Raw genomic sequence first — 19,565 nt, forward strand, 5'->3', positions numbered from 1 at the left:
GGGACCAGTCTCCCACAGGTCTGCTTGGGGGCCAGCTGGGTGATTATAGTTAAGGAACATCCAGGCCAGGACTCAGGAAGCTAAGGGTCCTGGGGTGCCTCGTGGGGCTGCTCCCCTGCTTTATGTGGGGGTGGGGTTTAGGAACCTTCTGGAAACTGAGGCCTGAAGGGGGAGGTACAGGGAGAAGCAGGTTTCATGCAAGAGATGACTTCTTTCTCTCTCTTTTTTTTAAATATTTGTTTATGTTGAGAGTGAGAAAGCATGAGCTAGGGAGGGTCAGAGAGAGGCAGGGAGAGAGAGAACCCCAAGCAGGCTTTATGCTGTCAGTGCAGAGCCCAGCATGGGGCTTGATCTCACGAACCTTGAGATCATGACCTGAGCCGAAATCAAAGAGTCGGACGCTTAACCAGCTGCGCGTCCCACAAGTGATGACCTTTTGCACCGTCATCTTGATGTCTGTGTGGGGGTGGCCCTGAGCATGTGGAGGGGCCCCTGCACGCGCGCACACGTGCGCGCGCACACACACACACACACACACACACACACACACACCCAAGCTGCAGATGAGCTGTAGGATTGAAACCTGGGGATTAGGTTTATGTAAACCTCTGTTTTGGTTTTAAAGAGAATTTCTGAAAAACCATCTTGGTTAAAGCTTATTTATCAGTAGGCAAAGGCCTTTTCCAGTTCGGGGTCCAAAAGCCACGTAGAAACACTGCCCTCCCGCCTTGTGCCCGTCTGTGGCCAGGCCTTGCCTGGGACCCTGGCCTCGGGCTCTCCTCTCGGGCCGCTCCTGTGCTGGGCCCCAGGCCATACTGAGCCTTGGTGGGGGCTGCTCTGTGTGTGGGGTGAGATGGACCCCCCAGCCCAGGGAGGGTCGGGGGCAGAGTGAGCCTGGCATCACACTTGGAACCTCCCGGGCCTCAGTGCCCTCTGGCCTCGGATGGGTTGTGGATCAGAAAATTGGATTTTCAAAAAGCAATTCGGGCACATTCCACTCCAGCCTTGTTTGCCGATCATCGAGCATTAGCATAGGTTGTTCCGGAATGTTTGAGTGAGTCCACGGGTGTTAGAAATCCAAGGCCCCTTTTTTCCGATTGAGGTCACACGGCTCTTGTTTCCCTGAGGTCACCCCGCTGGTGTCCCCCTTGACCGGGAGCTGCGGGTGGGACCGGGCGCCCCAACGTCTTAGGCTGCGATGTCCTGATGCCCGTCTCCCCGCTGCCCGCTGTCTCCTGTGTCCTGTGCACGTAACAGGCACCGACAGCAGTCCAGGTCTGGTGGGACGAGTCGCCCGGAGTACCCACACCCGTGTCCTCCGGCCTCTCCCAGGGGGCGGCACGCAGCCCGTTACTGTTGAAATGGCTGTTTGTTTCTAGCAGGTGATCGTGTTAGAAAAGTCAGTTAGTGCCTGTGTAAACCGAGCCCAGGACCCCAGAAAGCGGCCACCGGCCACCCGGACCCCGGGCCCACCTGTGGCTCAGGCAGGGCTGTGTCATTCGCAGTGCATGCCTGGGCCCGGGCTCGGCAGGGCACATTTGTTAGCGCTTCTCAGGTGGGCTGCGGCTTCCGGAACCTCCAGGCTCACCAGAGACATCCTGGTGTTGAGGCCGTCACCCGTGCCTGGGAATGGAAGGCACTCCGTCAGGTCCTGGGCGCCTCTCCTGTTCCCAGTAAACCCCTGTCGGTGGGAGCTCTGGGCGTGGACGGCTGTTTGGGCCGCCCGGCCCCCTCCTCCCTGACCGTGGCTCCCTTCTCTGGGACTCCACCTCTGTCTCGTGTGTTCCTCACCCACTGCCTAGCGAGGCTGCAGGCCTCACCCACCCTGCTTGTCTCCCGTCCAGCTCGTCCCCTGCGCCTCCTGCTCCAGATTCCAGTCGCGGCTTTCAAGCCCGCAAACCAGGTCGGTTCACGGAAGTGTGGCGTGAAATCCCGTTATGTGAACAGAGCAGAAACCGCCCCCCATCCTTCCCCGAAGCTGAGGGTCTCCAGGCCTGGCATCTCTATCTTGAAAGAGTCCTCTGTGTTCCACCCCGCCCCCCAAGCCCCTGCTGAGTTCTGCCTGGGGCTCCACCCTCCCCACATCCTGGGGTCCCTGCTGGCCTGGGAGCCACAGGAACAGTGCGTTGCAGCCCGGCCAAAGCACCCCCCCGGGGGCTGGGGGCTGGGGGCTGGGCCAGCTCCATCAGGCCCTTTGGCTGAAAGGTCAGTGGTCAGGGTCTGGCAGGTGGACAGAACTCCAGGCGAGGGCTCTGAGGCCGGGGGACTGCCGTGATCCGTTGTGGCTGGGCCGCAGGGGCAGGAAGCCAGGCAGGTGGCTGGCACGGGCATCACCCAGCCTGTGGCCTTGCACGGGGCTTGCTGAGTGCGTGCATTGATAAGTGTCTTTTCATTAGCATGCTAGTTAATTAGCGTAAGGGGTATTTATTCGGAACTTAATAAAGAAACAGATGTGTTAGGAGCGCCTGGGTGGCTCAGTCGGTTGAGTGTCTGACCCTTCGGCTCAGCTCAGGATCTCACGGTCCAAGCCCCACATGGGGCTGTGCCGAGGGCGGAGCCTGCTTGGGATTCTGTCTCTCCCCCTCTCTGCCCCCCCCCCACACTTGCTCTCTCTCAAAATAAACAAATGAACTTAAAAAAAAGCAGATGTGTTAATAGGAGAGGAAAGGGTTGCATGTTTATTAGCGATTACTCGGTTATTAAAAAAACAGCAAAAAAAGCGTGTCCGTCACGAACGCGACTCTGTGAGGCCCGGACGCCGTCACGACGTCTGAGCCGTCAGGTCCCAGTGGAGCCCAGCTGCTTGGAAGGAACGCTCGAGTGCGGTGGGCTCCCTGAGTGCCAGGACTTTGCAGAGCCCGGGCTCGCTTGGAACTAACAGGACTCTTGCCCCTTCTCCCCTCCCTTTAAGAACCGAGGAGCAGACGGCTCAGCAGCCTCCGAAGGGGCAGGCCCAGGTCAATAACGGAGCAGGTAGGGCCCCCGTGGGCGGCCGGGCCGGGGTGGGGTGGGGTGGGGGTCGGGCCTGTTCCTGGGCACACCTGCCCACGCGGGGTCTCCTTGCGTCGGGCCCCCGTGGGCGGCTGCGGTTGTGAGCTGGCGAGCGGTCACAGCAAATGAGATGTGATTTCATTTTTCTGTAAGGATGCCGCGCGGCACCCGCTCCAGCCCTTCCTGACTGAGAAGTAGTGTCGTCCTCACACTGGCCTCTCGGCCACTGACCTGGGGGCCCCTCCCTGGGTCAGGACACACAAGCCTCTTCTCTGCACCCCCCCCCACCCCCCGCCGAGCCCTGTTCTTTATCTCGCTCTGCCCTTTGTCCTTCCTAACGATGTCCTGGGAGGAAACGGGACTTTCTGTCCAGCTGTCTAGGGATCTGACCCGGGGTGGGCCTGGCCCTCCCATCTCCTGACGTAGGACACGTTCCCACAGGCTGACCACTCGTGAGCACCCCCTCTGTGCTGGGAGCTCAGAGTCACGCTGGCAGGGCCTCGGGCTCAGGCCTGTCTCCCATACAGCTCAGGAAACCGAGACCCGGGAGGGAAAGCCTCTTCAAGGGGCACCCGCCACGTGGAGGCCCAGACAGGTCCTGTCTTCCAGCGGGGACGTGCAGGTAGGCCGGTCCAGGTACAGGGCCGGCTGCTGTGCCCCTTGGGTCACCGTCTCCCCGGGCCCCTCCACGCTCAAGACCCGGGTTCCAAGCCAGGAGCGGCAGGAGAGACCCCGAGGTCCCGGCTGTGCACCGTGATTGATGAGTCCCCTGCACGCGTGGGGAGTGTCAGAGAAGTGAAGGGCGGAAAGACCCCGACGCTCTGGGTCCCCAGCCGAGGTCCACTCGGTAGCCCTCGTCACCGGTGCGGTGTGTGGGCAGAGGGAGGGACAGTGGGAGGAGGGGACAGGTGCTCTGCGTGGTGCCCCCCGCCCCGCAGCCAGCACGGAGGGGTGAGCAGCGCCCGAAGCCTGTCCAGGCCACAGGCCCGACGTAGACCTGGGGGTTGGCATACCGGAGCCCCCTGTCTGACTTCACAGTTTAAAAAAAAAGGTTTCTGCATTTTTAAACGGCTGGGAAAGAATGAAAGGAACGTGGATTTCACAATTGAGCGTCCATAGTGTGGTTTCATGGGGACGCAGGCGGTCCCATCGGGTCACGTACTGTCCGTGGCTGCTGTCCAGCCGTCCAGGTGGCTGTAGCATTCACTGCTTCGCCCACCTCTGCGTGTGCTGAGCACAGTCCCGCTCCAGGGAGGGGTGAGAGGCCCCCAGACGCTCCCCGTTCCTTTCCTCTCCGAGACCTCTGTTCCCTGTGCCTGGGCGGCCTCTGTGTGCAGACCTGGCCCGGTAGAGTGTCACACGGGACCACGTCCCTGCCCTCCCTCTCCTTAATTGTGGCGGGACAGCGCCCCCTGCGGGTGACTCTGTGCGGAGCACTCAGGGTGCGTGGTTTCCTCCGGGTTTTCTGAATCTGTGAGGTGGGTCCCCTTCTGAAGGTCTTGGTCATGGGGGGCAAAGGCCACGTCCTTCACTGGGGCCCCCACCAGGACACAACCCCTGGGCGCACACGTTCCCTGGCCGTCCCTCAGGTCCACGGGGTCCCAGGGGGTGAGCCCCCAGCCAGAGAGAGAAAGGGAGGGCGACCCCGTCCCCGGGGGCGGGCCGTCTGCTGGGGCTGCAGCTGCTCCCCGGGAGGGGGGTGTGACAACAGAGACGCCACGGGGTCCGCGGTGGCCGTGTCGGGCCTCGTGGCGGGAGCGGGTCAGGCTCGGCGTCAGGGTGTCCACGCCCCACTGTATCCGTGTTCCTCACCGGGAGCCCCTCCCCGCAGACCGGCGGAGCCAGGGGCTGTGCCCCCGTGTCCAGAAGTGGTTCTACGAGAAGTTTGGGGAGTACGTGGAGGACTTCCGGTTCCAGCCCGAGGAGAGCACGGTGGAGACGGAGGAGCCCCTCAGCGCCCGGAGGTGGGGGCCCTTGGGGGGGAGGGGCCCTCGGGGGAGCCGGGCCAGCGCCTCGGGCGAGGCGACAAAGTGGCTGATGCCAGGGCTGGTCCCGGGGCACGGCCACATGCCCTTCCCCAGGGAGCATGGGCGGGAGCAGGGTCACGTGACAGGCAGCCCCCTCCCCCCCCCCCCCAGCTCAACACTCTGGTCTTCGTGACAATGGTGTGTGGGGACCATCGTCTCGGGGACTCGGGTTCTGGGACGCGGGCAGGAGACGAGGGGCAGCACCGTAGGTGAGACCCCCCCCCAAGTTAGTGATCAGCAGTGAGCTGCACCTGGTGTGGGCCCCGCGTCCCAGGTCATGCTGTGCTCCCCGCGTGGCAGTGGAACATGGCGGTGGGGACGCGGCTGTGCAGGTGCTGGCACTCACCTCTCTCTCCCTCCCTCGTAGGTTGACGGAAAACATGAGGCGACTAAGTGAGTACCTAGCACGGCCGTGTGGGGCCAGGGGAGCGGGGCCTCGGGGCTGAACTGGACGTCTTTCCAGAAAGATGTTCCTGGAGGTTCCTTAGGAACAAGGCTCCCGTCAGCAGCATGTCCGGTACCCCCCCCCCCCGGCCCCCCCACCCGCCATCCATCTGGAGCAGGACAGGATGAGGCCAGCTCTGCCCGTCCCCAAGCTGGGCCTGGACGTGTCCCTCTAGGCCTGGAAGCCCCAGTGGAAAGCGGTGCTTCTCCAAGTATTGGCCAGGCCCCGGGCGATGACAGGCATCCCCCCCCCCAGCCCCGGCTCCCCCTTTCTCCCGTGTGTGGCACAGGCGTGGGGGGGGGAGCGGCCAGCTGGTGGCTTGCGCAGGGATGGTGCGCGGTGGGTGGCACCGGGGTGGCTGGGAGAGGCCAGCTGGCGGTCAGGCGCCCCAGGAATCCAGGTTGTTCGGGGCCCCCTGCGCTCATGCCCCTTGCGCTGCTGGCTGCCCCCCGGGGTGTGCCTGAGTGCCGGCCTCACCGCGGTCGTTCTGTCCCCAGAGCGTGGTGCCAAACCCGTCACCAGCTTCGTGAAGAACCTCTCTGCCTTATCGGACTGGTACTCCGTCTACACGTCCGCCATCGCCTTCACCGTGAGTCCCCCGGGGTCAGAGACGGTCTGCCAGCCCCCCCCCCCCCGGTCGGCCAGCGCGGTCTCCCAGCTGTCCCCAGGGACGCACTGCCCCTTAGCCGCTCTGGCTGTGCAGTGGGGACTGTGCTGCTACCCGGCCCTGGGTTGTCTTGAGGGCGTTGTGGGGGAGGGGGGAGCCCCAGACAACCCCCTGGGGCAGCGCCTCAGGAACAGGCCTCTGTCCACACCTCCGTCTGCTCTCCTGGGCGAGTCGGGGAGAGGCTGGTGAGGAGGCTTGTCTGCCCAGGGGCGACCGAGCTCCCTCCCACTGGGCACCTGGGGCTGGGGGAGGCTCCCGGCCTGGGGGCCCAGCTGGGCCTCTGCGAGCCCAGTCCTGGGGAAGGGGTGGGAGAGCAGCAGGCCGGCATCGTGGCCTGCTCTGGCAAAGGGGACTCGGTCCCCCGGCCCGAATCGTCCTGCCGTAGCTGGCCCCAGCCCCGTGCAAGGAGACCCTCCCATCACTGGCAGGGGGACACAGGCCACCCGTCTGCCTGCCAGGCACCGTGGCCAGAGAGGGGCAGCCTCATCTCTGCATTTTGGAAGGTTCTGAGGCTGCCCTAAAGCCCACAGCCCGGTGCCAGCCCCGGGGGGAGAAGGGCATTTTGCTCCTTTACAGAGACTAGGACTCGGACGCGGGGCCCCGGCCCCGCCTTCATCCCAGAGGCTCCCCCTTTACAGGCCCTTTGCCCCACGAGGCCTTTGATAGTGGTCCTGCCTGTGTGTTATCACCAAGAGACGTGCCCGCCATTCAGGCCCTCCTTCCTGGCCTCCTGGGCCTGAAACCCCCCGCGCTCCACTCTCTGCCCTGTCTGAACGTCTGTTGTGTGCCAGGCACATGGCACGTCGTGGGCTCTCAGCCAGCGGTCGGCCACCTCGCCTGGCCGTGCTGAGTCCTAGCGGGGCTTCGAGCTCTTCCCGGGGGAGCCGCGCCTGGGGCCGGCAGGGGCCCGTGCCCATCCCGGGCCACGTCCGGTAGCTGCCTCCCCGGGGCGCCCCCTCCCTGCACACCCAGAGCGGCCCTTGGTGCCACCCCTGGGAACCCCTGCTGAGAAAGCAGCTCTTCCCGGGGCCTCCCCGTCACGCACTCCCTCCTTTGGAGAGCCTCTGGGGGCCTGGGCGCCCACCTCCCATCGTGGCCTGGCGGGGCGGGGGGTCGGGGGGAAGGAGGAGGGGGTGGCCTGTCCGGGTGCCTGACCGTCTCCCTCCTACCCGCAGGTGTACATGAATGCCGTGTGGCATGGCTGGGCCATCCCCATGTTCTTATTTCTAGCAATTCTGAGGTTATCCCTCAATTACCTCATAGCCAGGTGAGCGTGCTGGTTTGCCCTGAGCCGGGGCCGCCTCGCACACAGGTGTCTGGGGGTAGTCCTGTGATGGGCGGGGCTCCCGAGCCCCCAGGAGGATGCCCGCCCCCACCCGGCTCGCTGGAGCCAGCGGCGGGTGATCTTCGAGCTCCCCGGCGGCTCTTCCGGAAGGCCGGCGGGTGCCCGCGGGGTCCCTGCAGCTGCCCCCGCTCAGTGATGGTAGCCCAGGGGCCTTGACGGGGCTGCAGAGTCTTTGTGCCCTGGGGGAGGGGGGGGGTCCTGGCATTCAGAGTGAGGGTCCTTGCAGTCGCCAGCCCCAAGCAACATGCTCCGTCTTTCCTTCGCGCCCTTGTGAGCACCTTCTGGGGGCTCGGTCGGGATGCCCCCCGTCCCCAGGCTGCCTGGTGTGTCTGAACATGCGGTTGCCCCAGCAGTGAACGTTCCTCCAGAGGAGAGCCCCCGTGTTCCAGATTTGTACGCAGCCGTTCAAAAGTTCACACTTCTGCATACGAGTGTTCCTAGCTGCATCTCGGTGCCTGCTTGAGTTGGTTCATTTGAAAATGTTTTTTGTAGGGAAGCAGATCTTTACGTACTCGTGAGGGCGTCCTCTGTGCCCAGGCGAGGCATGGTCAGCTAAAGTACTTGCTGTCACTGCTGTGGTGACTTACTTTGAAAGACCTGTCGCTTCTGGGCCCCCGGGGGAGGGGCCGGTGAGGGTGACCTTGAATTGTCCATTCTCAAGAGCCAGGGGGCAGCCCTGGTGGGCACGGCAGCAGACGGCAGAGGGTCTCCGCAGCCTCTTCTGTCCCACACTCCTTCCCGGTCGGGAGCACAGGGCTGGGGATCTGAGGTCCTCCCTCTAACGGCACCAGCTGTTAAAGGCCGGTGATTGTCTCCTCTTGACCAGGGGCTGGAGGATACAGTGGAGCATCGTGCCTGAAGTGTCTGAGCCCGTGGTAAGTCCTGGGAGGGCAAAGGTCTCGGTCTCCACCCGGTCAGGCCTCGACCCGTTGGCAGCGTGGGTTCCCTGAGGCCTCCAGCAGCAGCTGTGCGGATGCCCTGGGGAGCCCTGCCTGGCAAGTCAAGGTCAGGTAGCGGAAAGCCAGCATCCCCCGGGCACAGAGCGCTGGACGGCCACACTATGACCCCTTGCCGGCCGACACCCCAAGTGCCCCTTGCTGGCCCAGGCTTGGCGGCAGGGGAACCAGGCCTGTCCTGACCCTTCCCAGCTGGGATGTGATCCGCTAGAGGGAGGTATGAAGGGGGCTGTCACGGTGTCTCCCTGGACCAGTGGACGTGTAGAGCAGGGATCAGCAAGCTCATGGCCCTCCATCTGATTTTATAAATAAAGCTTTATTGGCACGTAGCCATCCCCTTTCATGTACACGCTGCTGCGGATGCTTTGGGGCAGCAACGGCCGGGTTTAGTAGCTGTGGCAGGGACCGCATGGCCCACGGAGCTACAGGTGTTTATTCTCTGGCCCGTTACAGAAAGTTCGCTGACCTGCTCCAGAGGGAGACTCTGGCCGTGGGGTGGAGCTGCAGGCATGGGCGGGAGCTGGCAGTAGGGGTGCTGGGTGCAGTGGTGCCACAGGGGTCAGGGCTCGGGGAGGGAGTCTCGGGGGCAGCAGGCCTGTGCCTTCTGGGCCCCGGTGCCCAGGACGCCCTTGGGAGGCTCTGGTTGAATGAGCTCAGACGAACAGGATGTCAGCCCCCCCCCCCCCGCCTCAGTTTCCCTTACTGCAAAGTGAGGGGCAGAAGGCTCTGTGCACGTTTGAAGACGACCCGTCAAGGTGCGATCCCTGCTGCTGCCCACCGTCCTCCCGGGCACCAGAGTGGTGTCTGCCAGGCCAGCCAGCCCATGCTGTGCGGGGGCAGCAGAGCGACCCTGTTCCCGGGGCTGGTAGGCCCCTGTGCTGTTCTTGTGACTCATTCCTCTGAGCTGCTCAGTTTCGGAGGAAATTCTCTCCCGTCTGGCTGCAGGAGCCTCCAAAGGAGGACCTGACTGTGTCTGAGAAGTTCCAGCTCGTCCTGGATGTCGCCCAGAAAGCCCAGGTACTTCCCCCTCTCGGGGTCCGGTCTGGGGGCGCCTCTGTGCCAGCGTCGCCCAGCGGGGGCCCCCAACGCCCCAGGCCTGGCTTGTCTGTTGTCAGTGGACCTGCCGTCAGCCTGCCCTTTGGCCCTGAGGCAGCACCCGAGACAACCCTGGTTGGAGGGAGGGCCCTCCCGGTCGAGGCTGTCGGCTGGCACCCCCTGGAGGGTGGAGCCCCTGCCCGCCGGGCCGAGCTGTCTCCAGGAGGGGCGTGGCCCGGGACATCCGTGTCAGTGCGTCAGCCTGGGCTTTGCACCGGACCCGCCCCCCGTCTTCGGCCTGCGAGTGGCTGTGTCACCCGGCCATGGCCACACGGGGGCTGGACCTCTCTGGCCGGCCCGTGAACCCGGCCCTCCTGACGTGGCCGTGTGGACGGGGACCTGTTGTGATTGTGGCTTCTCCGCACAGAACCTCTTTGGCAAGATGGCCGACATCCTGGAAAAGATCAAGAAGTGAGTGATGGGCCCCCAGCCCGCGGCCTCGGGGGTGTGGCCCGCCCCCCGGCTGAGCCCCGCTCTCCCTTCCAGCCTGTTCATGTGGGTCCAGCCTGAGATCACGCAGAAGCTGTACGTCGCTCTGTGGGCCGCCTTCCTCGCCTCCTGCTTCTTCCCCTACCGCCTGGTGGGACTGGCCCTGGGTAAGGAGGCGCCTCGTCCCGGGTCGGGGGTGAGTGTGGCACAGGGTGCCCGGGCTGCTTCCCACCAGAGCACGTGCCACGTGCCTCCCGGAGGCCAGCTGTTCGCGCTCACTGGCTCTACTCCCTCTGGGCTTCATCCGATGGCTTCTCATGAGGTGTTTACGCTCGGGAGACATGAGGCCCATCGCACCCTAGACACGTGGCGGTTGTTTCTTAAATCAAGCTCACGCTCTACTCCCGAGGAGCTGGTAGACCCGAAGGCCCACAGGGGCCGCGCGGGGTCAGGCCGAGGGAAGAGAGACATAGGGCTGGGGCAGGGGGGTGTCGTGGGGAGCGCTGGCCTCCGTCCTGTGCGGGGCGGAGGCTCGGGCAGAGGGTGAGGTTTCGGAGGTTTGTTTTGTGCGGGTCCAGAACAGCCCTTGGCCGGGGTGGAGCGGGGAGAGCACTGAGGGGCATGGGGCAGGCGGGAGGGCCGGGCCTGTGGGGTCTTGGGCTGTGGTGGGACCTGTGGATGGACGGGATGGTCAGGGCGGGGTCGGGGTTTGTGCCAAACTGCTGGGCAGGTGATATTGCTGTAGTGAGGCACGAGGGATTGGGGGGGAGATGGGGGGGGGCAGCTGGAGGTGGGGCGTTGAGGGTTTTAATTCCAGGGCGGGGCGTGTGCAGAATCCAGGCCACAGATCTGGATGTGCAGGACATGGCCTTTGTCCGTATTTCAAACCGTGGGGTCGCAGGAGGACTTGAACCCCTCATGGGTTCACTGGGACCCCTGCCCCCGGCCTCTGCAGGGCAGGGAGGAAGGTGTGGGTGGGTGCGGAGGCTGAGGCCGAGGCCATGGTCCTGAGGCTGCCCCTGGCCAGACCCTGACTCCTGACCTGTCTCGGGCCTTAGGGTCCCTGGCCTGGAGTGGGCACCGGCCCGGCTGCAGTGCATGGGTGGGGCTGGGTCCGAGCGGGGGCGTCGAGCGCAGCGGCCACGTGGTTCGGGGGGTCTCACGGAATGGGGGCCGTCCCCACCTGCCCGCGGCCCCCCAGCATGCCGCCGCAGCCCTGCTCTTTGGTTGGCGCTCTCCCCGCAGGCCTTGCCAGGAAAGCCAGGGCTGGCAGACGGCGTGGCCTTGGGGGAAGTGACTGGCACCAGCAAAAGTAGAATGCCCTCGGTGCCGTCTCTCAGGGGCCTGGGCCGGGGTGCGAACCCTCTGACCCCGAGTGGGAGCGGGCCCACCGGGTCAGAGGGCGGCAGGCCGGAGTGGGTCCCTTCATGTCATTCTCGGGGCTCGTAACTTGCTTGGGAGCTGGGTTGATTGGCGGCAGCCCGAGCGGACCCCCCTTCGGCTGGGGTCTCCTGGCCCTCTTGCTTCTCCTGCCCTGCGCCAGCCCCCCCCCCCCGCCCCCAGGTTCTGCGAGGCCGTCCGTGTGCCCTGGCGCTCTGTCCTCCGCGGGCCGGGGCGCGGGGCCACCGTGCCGAGGGGACGGACGTGGCCACGGTCCTGGTCCCGGGTGGGATGGGGATGGGACCGTGTCTTCCCGTCCCCAGGACTCTACGCCGGAATCAAGTTTTTCCTCATCGATTTTATCTTCAAACGCTGCCCGAGACTGCGAGCCAAATACGACACCCCCTACATCATCTGGAGGAGCCTGCCCACCGACCCGCAGCTCAAGGAGCGTTCCAACGCCGCCGTGTCTCGCCGGGTAGGCCGGGCTCGGGCCGCGGCTCCCAGGCCCCCCCGCTCGCCGCTCCCCGTGCACGGGGAGGCCAGCGTCTGTCCCGTGGGACAGTGGGGCTGTGGGGATTTCCCTGCCGCCCGGCACCGCTCTTTCGGACGGCCCACGAGCCCCGGGGTTGGAGGCCCCCACCCGCCGCAGGGCCCCTCAGGGCCCCTCCCGCAGACTTGAGCCAGGCGGGCCCCCGGGTCAAGGGCAGGCGCAGTACAGGGTGTTGGTCGCGGCTACCCAGAGCCTGGGGGCCTTGGGAGGAGGGACCCCTGGGGGCTGCTGTCCAGGCCTTCCGTTCCCCGGCTCTGAGGCTCAGGCCTACCTCGTGCCCACACGCCGGTACCGGGCCTGTTCTCGTTCACGGTGGAAGGCGTTTGTGGGGGTTGGGCCCTGCGTCCCAAGTCGGGGCACAGAGGACCAGCTGGCCTTGGTGTTCTCCTCCGTCTCGGATGAGGGGGGGACGTTCAGGGTCTCGGGGAGGTCTAGGAAGCCTTCCTGAAGGAGGGGACTTGGATTTCTGGGTCTTGTGTGTAAGTGCCCTCTGAGGACAAGGTGTCTGGTGACCCGCTGATGGGAGGGGAGCTCTGGGTCAGTGTGGGTCAGGCTCTAGGACAGCAACGCCTGTTGGGAGCCCGGGCTCCTTATTAGGGGTGAAGCTTGTGTGTGTGCGAGCAGCTGAGCCAGCAGACGGGCCCCGTTTGTGCAGGTGGGGGTGAGGCGGGCAGCCTGGCTCCCCGAGGGCATGGGAGGAGATGAGGGGTTCGTCCTAGCCCTGGGGTGGTTGGGGACAAAAGGCCTTCGTGGGGGTCAAGACCACTTAGTGCTGGCCAGTGTCCCGAGAGACTGAGGGGAGCCAGGGGGCGGGTTCCCTGGAGGAGGGGGGACCCCACCGGGGTGTCTGTGTGTGGCTGCTTGCGGCTCGGCTCAACCTCCGTGTTTGTGACCTCACGTCGCGGGGACCCCCTTTTTCTCTCGGTCCCACGTGTGTCTGTTGTCTCCTCTCTGGCCAGCCGCCAGGGCACGATGGGTACGGTGTCCGTCTGGAAGCTGTGTCGTGACCATTTGACTTTTTTTTTAATTTTTTTTTTTTAACGTTTATTTATTTTTGAGACAGAAAGAGACAGAGCATGAACGGGGGAGGGTCAGAGAGAGGGAGACACAGAATCCGAAACAGGCCCCAGGCTCCAGGCTCTGAGCGGTCAGCACAGAGCCCGACGCGGGGCTCGAACTCACGAGCCGTGACATCGTGACCTGAGCCGAAGTCGGACGCTCAACCGACCGAGCCACCCAGGCGCCCTACCATTTGACTTTTTAATGTTGCTTTCAGTGGCCTGTCCCTCGACCACGTCCCGTTTCTCAAATGTGGAGAATGGGCTGCGTGCGCCGGGGACGGGCTCAGCTCGGCCTTCGGGAGTGGGGACCCTGCCGGGGAGACGGGGGGTCTCCCCGCTGTGGTGGGGCTGTTCTGCCCTCGCGGGGTGAGGGGCGGCCCCTGGAGGGGCTCTTAGGGGGACCGCGCTCCCCCATCTGGGCACACGTGGCTGCGCCTCCTGTAGGATGACAGCCGGCAAGGGGGGGGGCTGCGCGCGCCCCAGTCCCTGCCGACCCGGCGTGGCTGATGGGCACGCGTGTGCTCTCGGCAGCTGCAGACGGCCTCCTCGCGGAGCTACGTGTCCAGCGCGCCCGCTGGCCTGAGCAAGGATGAGGACACCGGTCGCTTCCACGGTACCAAGAAAGGCAATTTCCACGAGATCTTTAACCTGACGGAGAACGAGCGGCCGCTGGCGGGTACGTGCGCGGAGTCCGTGACCCGCCCTGGCCTGGGTGGGGGGGTGCGGCTGGCCCCTATGCTGGGGGCCCTCGGCAGGGACAGCCCCGGGGGCTCGGAGGGCTGCTCTGGGTGGGCAGGCGGGAGAGCCGAGTGTGCTCCTGGCCCACACGGGGCCCCCCCTTTCCCGCGGCGGATGGTTTAGCGGCAGAAATCCAGGGGGTCCCCCAGAGCGCGGCTCAGAGCCGTCCCCAGTTTGAGCGTCACCTGTGCTGCCCCGGCTCGCCCTGGCCGTGACCTGTCTGGAGAGCCGTGTGGTGGGAGGCAGCCGGGGGCACTGGTCCCTGGTCAGCCTCCCAGGAAGGGCCTGCCCTGAACTCCTGACCCAATGGGCGCCCAGGGAACTGGGTTCTAGAACTGCCTGGCGGTCTGTAGCGTGTGGTGACCAGCTGCGGAAGAAAGCCCTGAGACCCGACCTTTGACCTCCTCCTGGCCCCTCCTCCTGCAGACCCAGGATGTGCAAATGTGCTTGCCAGGAAGGCGGGGGTGGGGGGGGGCGCCCTGCCTTCCTCCCGGGGCGTTACCCGGTGGCGGGGAGCGTGTGTCGGTGCGTCTTTGGGAAGCCTGGGGTGATGGGCTCCCACGGTGAGTGGGAGGAAGCGCTCACGGTCGCTTTCGTCCCCGCTAGTGTGCGAGAACGGCTGGCGCTGCTGCTTGATTAACCGGGACCGGAAGATGCCCACAGACTACATCCGCAACGGGGTCCTGTACGTGACGGAGAAGTGAGTGCCCCCGGGGACTGGCCTCGAGTGGCGGGCCCGCGGCTGCACTTGCTGTGCTTTCGGGGAAAGGCTTTGCTTCTCCCCGAGAACGAGACCGGAGAGCTTGCCCCTGGGGGTGGGGGGGGGGCCCTCCGCCAGGTGTAGGGGCGGGAAGAGGGGCTCCGGGGCGGGACCTGTTCTCAGCCCCGCGGCCCTCGGCCGCCCTGCCCCCGCACTCACGGCCCGCGGCCACGGGCCACGCCTCCCTCTCTGCCCCTCGCTGAAGGAACGGGCCTCGGGGACATTCTTGGTTCTGGTTGGGCAGCGCGAGGATGCCTGGCATCCTTCTGACGTCAGCCAGGTTCCGTGTAGGGCGGCGGATTCAGTCTGTAAAAACCGTGAAAGTCTCTCTCTCAAAGTGAGGCCTTCTGTAAAAGGCCGGTGCGTGGCGACAGGTGGGAGGGGCCCTCTGGGGGTCGCCCTCGCCCCCTGGGGACCGTGGTGGCGGCGGCCCGGACGGGGCATCCCCGGTCAGTTGCTGGGTTACGCCCCTGTTGCTCTCTCCCCCGGTAGTTACCTGTGCTTCGAAAGCTCCAAGTCCGGTTCTTCCAAGAGGAACAAAGTCATCAAGCTGGTGGACATCACAGACATCCAGAAGGTCGGTTGGGCCCCCTCCTCCCTTCTCCTCGCCCCCTCCCGCGTCGGGAAGAGGAGGCCGTAGGGCCGTGAAGCGGCCGGGCTCCAGCCGCGTGAGTTCAGCAGGGAGCTTTGCTGGCCTCGCTCCTGGCCACGGCAGGGCCCCCCTTCTGGAAGGCCTCCACGCAGAGCCCCCTGGGCTCCGTCAGCGTCCGTGTGCCACGACGGGCCTCTCCCACCTCCTCACGGGTCTGCGCCGGGCGCTCTCCCCCAGATGGGTCAGGCGAGCACGGCAGGGTGGGTCCCAGCTCAGGCCCCTGGGCCCCTGCAGCCACTGTGTATCTGCCCCGAGATGCTCCCCCTGCCTCGAGCGTTTCCTCAGCCAGTTTCCCTCGGGTGTGGTCACGTGGCGTGGGCGGGGTCGACGCACGCCCTTGGCGGGGCCGCCGGGCCCACCTGCTCCCCGTCTCCAGGGTCTCAGCGCGTAGGACGCGGGCCAGCCCGGGCTGTGGGGTGGACCCGGGCTCGTTGGTGTGTCAGGGGCACCCCGCTGGTTGTTGGGGCCCTGGGCCCTCCGCGCCTCCCCGCTGGGGCGTTCTGCTCGTGCGGTGCCCCGTAGGCAGACCCTGTGTCGCTTGGGCCCTTCCGGGAGGGGGCGGGAGGGGGCGTTCGCAGGTCTGGGTTCTCAGTCACAAGGTCCGTCTGTCTTCTTGTGGTCAGGAAGGCCGGGGCTCCGTGGGGCTTGGTGTCCGTGGGCCCCGGGGCATGGGGACAGGCTTGGCCCTGGTCCTGGGAGGGGCCCGTGGTGACAGTGTGCTGTCGTCCCCTCAGTACAAGGTTCTCTCTGTCCTCCCGGGGTCAGGCATGGGGATTGCCGTGTCAACGCCATCAACCCAGAAAGTAAGTGCTGGGTGGGAAGCCGGGGAGCCTGGGGTGGGCCCGGGGCTGCGGCCGTAAGGGGCCTGAGGGGCGCCCCCCCTCCTTCCCTCCCTCCTTCCCTCCCTCCTTCCCTCCCTCCCTTCCTCCCTCCTTCCCTCCCTCCCTCCCTCCTTCCTTCCTTCCTTCCTTCCCTCCCTCCCTCCCTCCCTCCCTCCCTCCCTCCCTCCCTCCCTCCTTCCTTCCTTCCCTCCCTCCCTCCCTCCCTCCTTCCCTCCCTCCCTCCTTCCCTCCTTCCTTCCTTCCCTCCCTCCCTCCCTCCTTCCCTCCCTCCCTCCTTCCCTCCCTCCTTCCCTCCCTCCTTCCCTCCCTCCTTCCCTCCCTCCCTTCCTCCCTCCTTCCCTCCCTCCCTCCCTCCTTCCCTCCTTCCTTCCTTCCTTCCCTCCCTCCCTCCCTCCCTCCTTCCTTCCTTCCCTCCCTCCCTCCCTCCTTCCCTCCCTCCCTCCTTCCCTCCTTCCTTCCTTCCCTCCCTCCCTCCCTCCTTCCCTCCCTCCCTCCTTCCCTCCCTCCTTCCCTCCCTCCTTCCCTCCCTCCCTCCTTCCCTCCCTCCTTCCTTCCCTCCCTCCTTCCTTCCCTCCCTCCCTCCCTCCTTCTTCCTTCCCTCCCTCCCTCCCTCCCTCCCTCCTTCTTCCTTCCCTCCCTCCCTCCCTCCCTCCCTCCTTCCCTCCTTCCCTCCCTCCCTCCTTCCCTCCCTCCTTCCCTCCCTCCCTCCTTCCCTCCCTGCGGCCGCAGGAGCCCTGCTGCTCTCTCTGGTGTGGGTCAGGTGGGGGCTGAGGCCCGCAGCGGGGGAGGGTGAGCCAGGGGTCCCCCCGAAGGCCGGGGGGCCGGCCTCTGGGTGGAGGCCCTTGAGCACCAGAGCCTGAGGGGCTCTGCTAGGACCTGGCCTGGGGCCAGGCAGGGCCTGTGTTGGGGGCGGTCCTCCTGGCTGCGTGCCCGTGCCGGGTCACCCACCGCCTTTCCTCCCCGCCAGCCGCTGGTGTTTGGTGCCATGGTGCATAGAGACGAGGCCTTCGAGACCATTTTTAGCCAGTACATGAAGATCACAGCAGCAGCCGCGTCTGGTAGTGACAGCTAGTGTCCGTTCTTCCGGGATTCGCTGGAAGGCTTTTTGTTGTTGTCGCTGTTGTTGTTCTCTTTGGTTTCTTGTCTGTCGTTTGTTTTTTTAACGATTTGATGGTGGAAACACTTTGGACATCCTCCTGATCCTTTGCAATAATTCCCCTCGATCTGTGGTTTCTGTTGTGTTTACCCTGCGTCTTACGGACCCTTCACGCAGGGGTTGGGGCCCGCAGACAGCGCCAGCCCATCTGACGGGTGAGGCGTGTCCCACGACCGCGTGGACACGGAGGCGGGGGATCATCGGAGGCCCGTGGAACGGAGGACACGCAGGAGGCGCCGGCCCCAGCCACCGCCGAGCGCAGCGGCTGTTTCTGAGCCCCCGCCTGGCCAGAGCCCCCGCGCCAGCCGCGCACCCAGCCCTCCGGAGGCTGAAGCTCTTCCACACCAGAAGCCATAGCTAAGGAACAGGCACTCCCTCCTCCTGGGGGTGAAGGACGTCGGTGACGAGCAGCTCAGAGGCCCCTTCACCGACCGGCCGGGAACGGGTCTTGCGCCTTCCTCTGGAGAGACCCCCGGCCGCGTGTCCTCAGGGCGAGATCTGGGCCGGGGGTGTGGCCCCGTCCGGCTTCAGCTCTGTGCTGCCCTTCGTGGGGGAAGCGAGGCTGGCTGGGCCGGGGGCCCCCCGCCCCCGCCCCCACCCCGTCCTGACGAGCCCCCGGGAGTCCCGGGCGTGGTAACCGACGCGGATACAGAGTGATGTGCCGCAGAAGCACATCTTTTTAACGCTTTGCCCTTCGGAGAGCCCCGTAGAACGCGTCCCAAGACCTTTGGGGGCACCCCAAGCCATGGTTGCTCTCAGACGGATGTCAGCCGCTGCGTGGCTGGCGCTGGCCTCCGGACGAGGGAGGGGGTTCTGGGGTGGGCAGGGGCGGACAGGAGCGGCCGGGCTTGCGGCCGGTCCGCCCGGGGAGCCGTACGGGGATGCTCCGGAGGGCACCGGCTCCGGGGAGTGGCCGTGAGCGGGGCCCGGAGGTTTGGGGCCGGGCGGTCTGCACCCCTGACGTCCGACGGTGTCCCGGTGGGCACACAGCTGCGCTGGCACACGCTCGGGGGGGTGAGGGTGAGCTGGCACCGGTCTGGCCCCCCCCCCCCCCCCCCGACGCCTGGGGAAGCCAGCGCTCCTGTGGCCGAGGCCGGGGGCGGGGGCGGTGCCGTGTGGGGACAGGCCTGTGACGTCTGTGAAGGACAGGCTGAGATCGTGGCGGTCAGCGCACTTCCGACTCGACTACTCCAGCTCCTTGGCTTGTCCTGAGTCCTTTTGGGTGTCACTGGGATTGTTTTTTGAAGAAACAGAAGATTATATTTTTTACAGAGAGCAAGCTGTTTTTCTTATTTTTGTATCATTTTTCAGATGTAATTTTTACCTTTGCTCTAATCCTAATTTGCTGGTTTGGGTGAGACCCGGTGGCATCGCTCACGTCCCCCCCCCGCTTCCCGGGGGACCGTAGGGCCACGCTCCGGGGCCCGGGCAGCGCCTCCGGGGGGCCCAGCCGACCAGCCTGATGAAGCACACCCCCGACCCAGTCGGTGAGATCTGAGGGCGCCCGTGGCACCCACCAGCTCCGGCCGTGCTGTTGGCGGGACCCCGCGGGCCGCCCTTCCGTAACAATGGAGGCAGAGCCCGCCGTAAACCTTGGCTTTGGCTGCCACACAGCTGGGCCGGCTCTCGTGGCCCCGTGGAGGTTTAGGGCACACCTGGGGACCCCCCCCCCCCGGCAGATCCTCCCTCAGCACCCGAGGCCCATGGGGACAGGCTGCAGGGCGACCCCGGGGCCGCCAAGGGGTCGGCGTGTGGCCTGTCCACGGGGTGGCCTCGCCCTCTTCGGCAGAGGGGGTGGTTTGGTTTGAGTCCCTTTTGAGGAGAAAGGGAGATGAAAACTGACCACGTGCCGAGCGCGGCCCCGGGGGCACCGGCTTCTGTGGGCGCCCAGGCCCCGCCGGGAGGAAGGCGGGCCCGCCGCGGGCTCCGGGCTTCCTGGCAGAGCGAGCCGTCGTTTCTCTCGAGTTGTGTAAATCTGGGCAGACACTGCGTTTCTACGACTGATCACCGAACTAGAAGGAATGTTACATTTTCTACGTCTGAAGCTTGAGTGTATTTTGGATCTGTAAATAGTCGTTACTGCTGTCATCTTTGTTCAACGAAAGGATTGTACTGTATGAAGAACCAATGAAAACTCCCCTGTAACATTTTTTTAAGAAAACTTTGTTTGTTTAAAGAAGTCTTGTATAAATTATAATTTTTATTTAAATAAACCCGACGTGCTCTGTGCTCAGGGGAGCGGTGGGGGCGGGAAGGGGGGTGCGCTTGGCTTTCCTGGCAGAGCCCGAGTGCGTCCCGGGCAGCGGGAGCCCAGGAATCCCGCGGCCACCGGGGCACTGGAGGGTCCTGGGGGTTTGGGGCTCCACAGCTGTCTCGGTGACCGCGGGGGGTGAGGTGGGTGCCCGGGGAGCGGGCTGTGGGATGGGGCCACGAAGGAGGGTCCCAGGGGCCCGTGGACATCGAGGAGC

General features: G+C 65.5%; 1 protein-coding gene across 4 annotated transcripts in view; it reads left to right on the forward strand.

Annotated features, from left to right (window-relative positions):
* The window catches only part of GRAMD4 (GRAM domain containing 4), a 75,086-nt gene extending 55,776 nt beyond the window's left edge, over positions 1–19,310 (forward strand). For all 4 annotated transcript variants that reach the window (XM_023257634.2, XM_045062526.1, XM_045062525.1 and 1 more), the window contains exons 5-19: positions 2,912–2,973; positions 4,823–4,955; positions 5,386–5,411; positions 5,961–6,052; positions 7,306–7,397; positions 8,302–8,350; positions 9,377–9,448; positions 9,894–9,937; positions 10,013–10,122; positions 11,659–11,813; positions 13,481–13,625; positions 14,294–14,387; positions 14,940–15,024; positions 15,834–15,902; positions 16,909–19,310. In XM_023257634.2, coding sequence (XP_023113402.2) covers positions 2,912–2,973; positions 4,823–4,955; positions 5,386–5,411; positions 5,961–6,052; positions 7,306–7,397; positions 8,302–8,350; positions 9,377–9,448; positions 9,894–9,937; positions 10,013–10,122; positions 11,659–11,813; positions 13,481–13,625; positions 14,294–14,387; positions 14,940–15,024; positions 15,834–15,902; positions 16,909–17,013 — 1,333 coding nt within the window. In that variant the 3' untranslated portion in view covers positions 17,014–19,310. The remainder of the gene's footprint in view (positions 1–2,911; positions 2,974–4,822; positions 4,956–5,385; positions 5,412–5,960; positions 6,053–7,305; positions 7,398–8,301; positions 8,351–9,376; positions 9,449–9,893; positions 9,938–10,012; positions 10,123–11,658; positions 11,814–13,480; positions 13,626–14,293; positions 14,388–14,939; positions 15,025–15,833; positions 15,903–16,908) is intronic.
* Positions 19,311–19,565: the final 255 nt, after the last annotated feature.

Source organism: Felis catus, chromosome B4 (genome assembly GCF_018350175.1).
Source record: "Felis catus isolate Fca126 chromosome B4, F.catus_Fca126_mat1.0, whole genome shotgun sequence".
Lineage (NCBI taxonomy): Eukaryota > Metazoa > Chordata > Mammalia > Carnivora > Felidae > Felis > Felis catus.